This window comes from Helianthus annuus, chromosome 17, assembly GCF_002127325.2.
Source record: "Helianthus annuus cultivar XRQ/B chromosome 17, HanXRQr2.0-SUNRISE, whole genome shotgun sequence".
Lineage (NCBI taxonomy): Eukaryota > Viridiplantae > Streptophyta > Magnoliopsida > Asterales > Asteraceae > Helianthus > Helianthus annuus.
The window spans coordinates 27,181,251-27,187,864 of NC_035449.2; the positions used below are offsets into that span (position 1 = coordinate 27,181,251).

General features: G+C 45.4%; 1 protein-coding gene across 1 annotated transcript; it reads left to right on the top strand.

The window, feature by feature from the left end:
• Positions 1–260: 260 nt before the first annotated feature.
• On the top strand, positions 261–1,265 carry LOC110866645 (leucine-rich repeat extensin-like protein 3). Its single transcript, XM_022115787.1, has one exon. It carries the CDS (start codon positions 261–263, stop codon positions 1,263–1,265), a length of 1,005 nt encoding a protein of 334 aa, XP_021971479.1.
• The last annotated feature ends 5,349 nt before the right edge of the window (positions 1,266–6,614 follow it).

Here is a 6,614-nt window from a genome sequence, read left to right on the forward strand (position 1 = left end):
CCTCTCGACGCGTTACCCGATGGTGCCATCGACCTACTCATCGAGGGTCCCCCGGAGGGAGACCAGGATGGTGGGGCCCCGATGGAGGACGGTGTTCCACTTGTTGATATCCCAGTTGTTGATCCCATTGTTCCCATGGTTGAGCTTCCTGATATGGAGTTCATTCTGGTTCGTCCGCCTCAGGTTCTTTTGAGTCGATAGCTTCCTTTATCCCACCGTTGGGATTCGGTTACATTCCTCGTATTGACGATGATGAGGAGATGGAGATGGAGGACGAGTTGGTCCCCGAGGAGCAGCCTGCTGAGGCTCCTGTTCTCCCAGATGATCAGATTCCTGTTATGCCTGTTGATCATCAGCCCGCTCCAGTCGTTCCAGAGGCCATTCTTGCCCTTGACCCTGTTCTTGTCATTGATGCACCTGCCGTTGCACCACCAGCCGTTGAGACCCCAGAGGTAGCACCCATACCCGATCCCATAACGATTTTTGATGACCTGGCACCGTTTGCTACCCACATTGACCCGAGATACGCTAACACCAACAATGGGTGGATTGAGGAGGATGACTACCCTCCGTATATGGTCCCAGTCACTCCCACTACCGTACCTGTTACTGCACCACTCGATATTCCGGTGTTTCCTCCACCCACTTCTGATGCCCCTCGTACCGATCTTCTGATTACTTTTCTTCAGGACATTCCTTCGCCACGACCTGGGGAGGGATCGTCGAGTCAGCCTTTCGGCCACACACCATTTATGACAGGAGATAGCCAGTTTATACCACCGACTCCTTATCATAGTTTTGTTCCACCCGTGTCAGCTACTACACCCTTCATGTCTCAGTATCCCCATACTACTTCACCAATTACGTTTACCCCACCCATTACACATCCGGTTTCAGCCCCGATGGGTGAGCCATTTCTATGGTCATCACCCCATGTTATGCCAGTATCCGACCCCTATCATCCATTTCATGTCGGATACTCCATAGAGGACACGCTCACGTCACTGCAGTTACAGCAGGATGCCTTAAGACGATATGTCCAGGAGTTAGGGAGAACTCCACATCCTCCATGCCCCTGCCAGACTCTGTCTACAGCACCTCACACTCCTTTTGCATCATCCCATGATTCAGATATTTGTTTCCTTCCTCTTGACCAACAGGTTGCTTACGTGTTGCGTTTCGCTTATGCTCTTGAGGAGGACTTGGTGCAGTTGCGCCGATTGTTTTTCTCTCGCTTTCCACCTCCTCCGCCGCCATCGGCATAGCCACTTTTGATTTATTGCAGGTATTGACTATTTTTGACGAGAAGACAACGACCGAGCCAGACTTAGAGCATTTTTGGAGGACCAATTTTTGACATCATGACTCTGGATGTTTGTTTTTGTCAGTTGTATTTGTTTAGACAGTTTAGACAAGGGCATTGTGACCCTTAGTCTCTTGGGTTGTACGATACTTTTTGGGAAAACTTACGAACATTGTATTGTGGTTTTAATTATATGAAAGATCAGTCGCAGTATTCTTATTACATGCTTTGTTAAAGTTATTTGTTTTATGGTTATGACATGAGATGTTATGTGGATGATGAATGCTACTATGTATACGTATGATTATTATACTCGCTATGACCTGACCGATATGAAACATCCTCTAGAAAATGCCTCCATGACGCGAAGCACGCATGCCGACTACCCAGGCGGAATTGCAAGGAATCATCGCTACCGTTATTGCGCAATATGCTGCTTCTCAAGGAGAAACAAGCGGAAACATTTCGAACAACAACAACAACCCTCCGAATGGTAATGATCAGTCATAGGAGACACATTACACTATACTTGGATGGTTCTTGTGCGACTGCTAATAATTCCTAAACAACATTGCTTGTACAGGGTGTACTTTCAAGCAATTCTTAGATTGCAAGCCGCAAAACTTTGATGGCACTGGAGGTGCCGTGGCTTTTACCCGTTGGACCGAGAAGACAGAAACGACGATAAGAATTAGCAAATGTGCGCCGGGACAACAAGTTACATACATCACTGGTCTCTTTACTGATGGTGCCCTATCATGGTGGAATCTCCAAGTTCAAACCTTAGGAGAGGCTGCAGCGTACGCTATGACTTGGGCTGAACTGAAAGAGGTGATGCGCAAGAAGTATTGCTCCAGAGCTGAGATCCAGAGATTGGAAACCGAATTTTGGAACTTAAGGATGGAAGGTCCAAAAATCGCTGAGTATGTTCAAAGGTTTCATGATCTGTCCCATGTAGTGCCATACATGGTCACGCCCGAATTCAAGCGCGTGGAACGTTTCATCTGGGGGTTAGCACCTCAGATTATGAGTATGGTCACAATGTCGAAACCAACAACCATTACTGAAGCCATCGATTTGAGCATCTCACTGACTGAAGAAGCCATCAGGCTAAACAAGTTTTCGAATGATGATCAGAAAAAGAAAGCGACTCATGTGGAGTCGTCCGGTGAAAACAAACGGAAGTTTTCCAACTTCAAGCAAGGAACCAACAGCGGTAGCAAGAGAGGTGAATCAAACACACCGGCCAGGGCCAAGACTGGTGATGAAAACAGAGGAAAAAGTTACATGGGAACTCTACCCAAGTGTGGTACATGTCAGTTCCATCATCCCGGCCCGTGCCGACTCAGAAAATGCGAATCTTGCGGGAAGACGGGCCATTCAAAGGAGACGTGTTGGGTTGGATCAGGCCAGGGTGGCCAAAGGGGTTACAATAACAAAAACCGTGGTAATGGAAACAGGCCACAAGGGAATAATGGGGGAAACGGAAATCGTGGAAATGCCCCGAATCAAGCTGGTAACCGGGGAACAAACAGAAATCGAGGCGGGAATGGTAATGGGAATGGTCGAGGGCCAGGATGCTTTAACTGTGGGGACGTTGGGCACTTCAAAAGGGAATGCCCAAAGCTAAATCAAGCACAAGGCCGAGTTTTTAACATTGGTGCGAGGGAAGCGCGCCAAGATCCGAATGTTGTCACTGGTACGTTCCCTATAAATCAACGCTATGCGTCTGTTCTTTTTGATACTGGTGCCGATTATAGTTTCGTATCGTTGGAATTTAAGAACATACTTGGGTTGGCCACTAGTAAATTAGACGTTTCGTACTCTATTGAATTGGCGAATGGGAAACTAGTGGAAACGAGTGAAGTCATCAGGGGATGCATGATAGAACTGGGAGGACACGAATTTACGCTAGACCTACTGCCAGTCGAGTTGGGAAGCTTCGACGTGGTAATGGGGATGGATTGGCTGTCTAGCAACAAAGCCGAGGTGGTTTGTCACGTAAAGACCATCCGCATCCCAATGGACGACGGAGAGACGATTGTAGTTCATGGAGAAAAGCGCGATACGCCATTGAGGATCATTAGCTGCTTGAAAGCTAGGAAGTGTTTGAAGAAAGGATGTGTTGCCTTCTTGGCACATATCGTTGATAAGGAAGCCCCTGAGCCAAAGATCGAAGACACTCCAGTCGTGAAGGAATATCCTGAAGTCTTTCCAGAAGACTTGCCAGGATTGCCGCCTCCAAGACAAGTCGAATTTCACATTGACTTAGTTCCAGGCGCCGCGCCTGTGGCTAAGGCACCCTATCGACTTGCACCTTCAGAGATGCAAGAGCTGTCAACACAACTCCAAGAGCTGTTAGATAAGGGATTCATCAGACCAAGCTTCTCACCTTGGGGAGCTCCAGTTTTGTTCGTTAAGAAGAAGGATGGTAGCTTTCGTATGTGCATAGACTACCGCGAGCTCAACAAGTTGACTGTCAAGAACAGATATCCCTTGCCATGGATCGATGACCTGTTTGATCAACTACAAGGTTTGAGTTTTTACTTAAAGATCGATCTAAGATCGGGTTATCACCAGTTGAGAATACAAGAGGAAAGTATTCCCAAAACTGCTTTTAGAACTCGATATGGACATTACGAGTTCCTGGTTATGCCGTTTGGGTTGACAAACGCTCCAGCAGCTTTCATGGACTTGATGAACAGAGTCTGCAAGCCGTACCTCGACAAGTTCGTAATCGTATTCATTGATGATATTTTGATCTACTCGAAGACGAAGGAAGAACACGAGCAACACTTAAGAGCTATCTAAGAATGACTTAAAAAGGAGAAGTTGTACGCTAAGTTCTCGAAATGTGAATTTTGGTTACGCGAAGTCCAGTTTCTTGGACATGTGGTTAATGGAAATGGAATCCATGTGGATCCCACAAAGATCGAGGCGATCAAGAGCTGGGAGACTCCAAAGACGCCAACCGAGATTCGACAATTCTTAGGGTTGGCTGGGTATTATCGAAGGTTCATTGAGGATTTTTCTAAAATCGCTCAACCTCTGACCGCACTCACACAGAAAGACAAGAAGTTTGATTGGAGCGACAAGCAAGAAGAAGCGTTTCAGTTGTTGAAGAACAAACTTTGTGACGCACCAATTTTAGCTCTGCCCGAAAGCACGGACGACTGCGTAGTATATTGTGATGCCTCGCGTCAGGGTTTAGGCTGCGTGTTGATGCAGCGACAGAAAGTTATAGCTTATGCTTCATGCCAGCTTAAGGTTCATGAGAAGAACTACACCACGCATGACTTGGAGTTAGGCGCAGTGGTGTTCGCATTGAAGATCTGGCGACACTATTTGTATGGAACAAGATGTACAATCTTCACTGATCACAAAAGTTTACAACACATATTTAACCAAAAAGAGCTTAACATGAGGCAAAGACGATGGGTCGAACTGTTGAATGATTATGATTGCGAGATCAAGTATCACCCAGGGAAGGCGAATGTGGTTGCCGATGCCCTGAGTCGAAAAGAAAGGATTAAGCCCATAAGGGTTAGGGCCTTAGAAATGATTGTCCAGACAGACCTCTCGTTACGCATTCATGCCGCACAGAGAGAGGCCTTGAAAGAAAGGAATATTGAGGATGAGTATCTCCGTGGGATGGAGGAACAGTTAGTGCCAAACAAGGAAGGAACATTGTGCTTCATTAAACAAATTTGGGTTCCTTTGTTTGGAGGATTGAGAAAGGTTATATTCGATGAGGCTCACAAGTCACGATACTCGATTCATCCAGGAGCGGATAAAATGTACCAAGATCTTAAGGATTTCTATTGGTGGCTTAGTGTAACACCTCGTGTTTTCAAATGTCAAAGTCAAAGTCAAAGTCCAAGTCAACTTTGACTTTCTTTGACTGTAGATAGTCTATTTTATGTTTTAGTTGTATTATGTGGAGTAAGTGTTGTAATCAGCAAGAATCGAAGTAATCGAATGTTTTTAACGCGAACCGATCTACGACTGTGAATGATAGGAAGTAACAATGCGATAAAGCTAACTAATTAGCAATCAAACCGATCTAACAATCATCAAACTCGAGACTCAAATTATGCGAATTTTGGTATTGTTATACGTGTGTGTGTGCCTTATGTGTTACTTGTGCGTGTTTACCTTATGTTTGGTGTGGTATTCTAGCAAATCAATCGAAAATCGAATCGAAACTCGAAAGGCAATCGAACTCAATCGAAACCGACATCGAAACGTGACTTATAGAAGATTGTATGTTAGATATAGTGATTGGGACTGAAAGTAATTTGACTAAGAACTCTATCGTATTCGTATCATCGTCCATCGAAATCGAAACGTCGAAAATCGTCGCGAAATACTCGAAGTGGGTTGCGGATCGAACAGGAAGCACCCTGATCGAACAGGCCAGCCGATCGGCTAGCATCTTGCCAGCCGATCGAGCAGCCCACTCGATCGGAGCTCCTGGCCGATCGGCTGCCACTTTCCTCTTTTGGAAGCCTATAAATAGGGTTGTCCTTGTCTTCATTTCCACTTTTGGAAAGTTCTGACCGGCCAGCTCCTATTCTTCACCTTTTCTCAGATTTCTCTCAATCCCGGTAAGTTTTCACTCTAATTCTTGTACGTTTTTTATCATTACTTGATTCTACACCTTTCTATCTTTCAAAACTTGGATTCTAACCGTGAAATCACCAAGATCTAAGTGTTCTTGGGTGATGTCATCATGGTGTTCTTGAAGAAGATCAAACTTTGGCCTCATCCAACCATGAATAGCTTAGATCTAACCGATTACCACATAAACAAGTTAAGATCTATCAAAGATCTAAACATCCACAAGTTGTGAAGGATTGAAAGAAGGAATCCCAACTTTCTTTCAACTATTTTACACTCAATGCCTTCAAACCGATAGAAACGGAGCTTGAACCGACTAACTAATCATTCAAACAGTTAAAAGGTTCAAGATTCGGGTTCTATGAACAAGGTTCACCGATTTCGGGTTAAACTCTAAACCGACATTCTGAACCGTTCATCGGCCGGACTTGGGTGATTCCTGTTCGAGCCAAAGAAACAAGTAGGAACGGAGGTTATCATAGTTCAACACGTTGTCAAGATACCTTGAAAGAATGACAAATAACCAAACAGCCAAGTGTTAGACGAAAGGCCGACCAGGTCAGACTTGCTGGCCGAACGGCTAGGCTGTTCGAACAGCCTAGCCGATCGGACATGCCAGCCGATCGACCGGGCCAGCCGATCGGCTAGCACATGGTCCCACACTTTTAAAATTTCAGGAAGAGCATAGTAT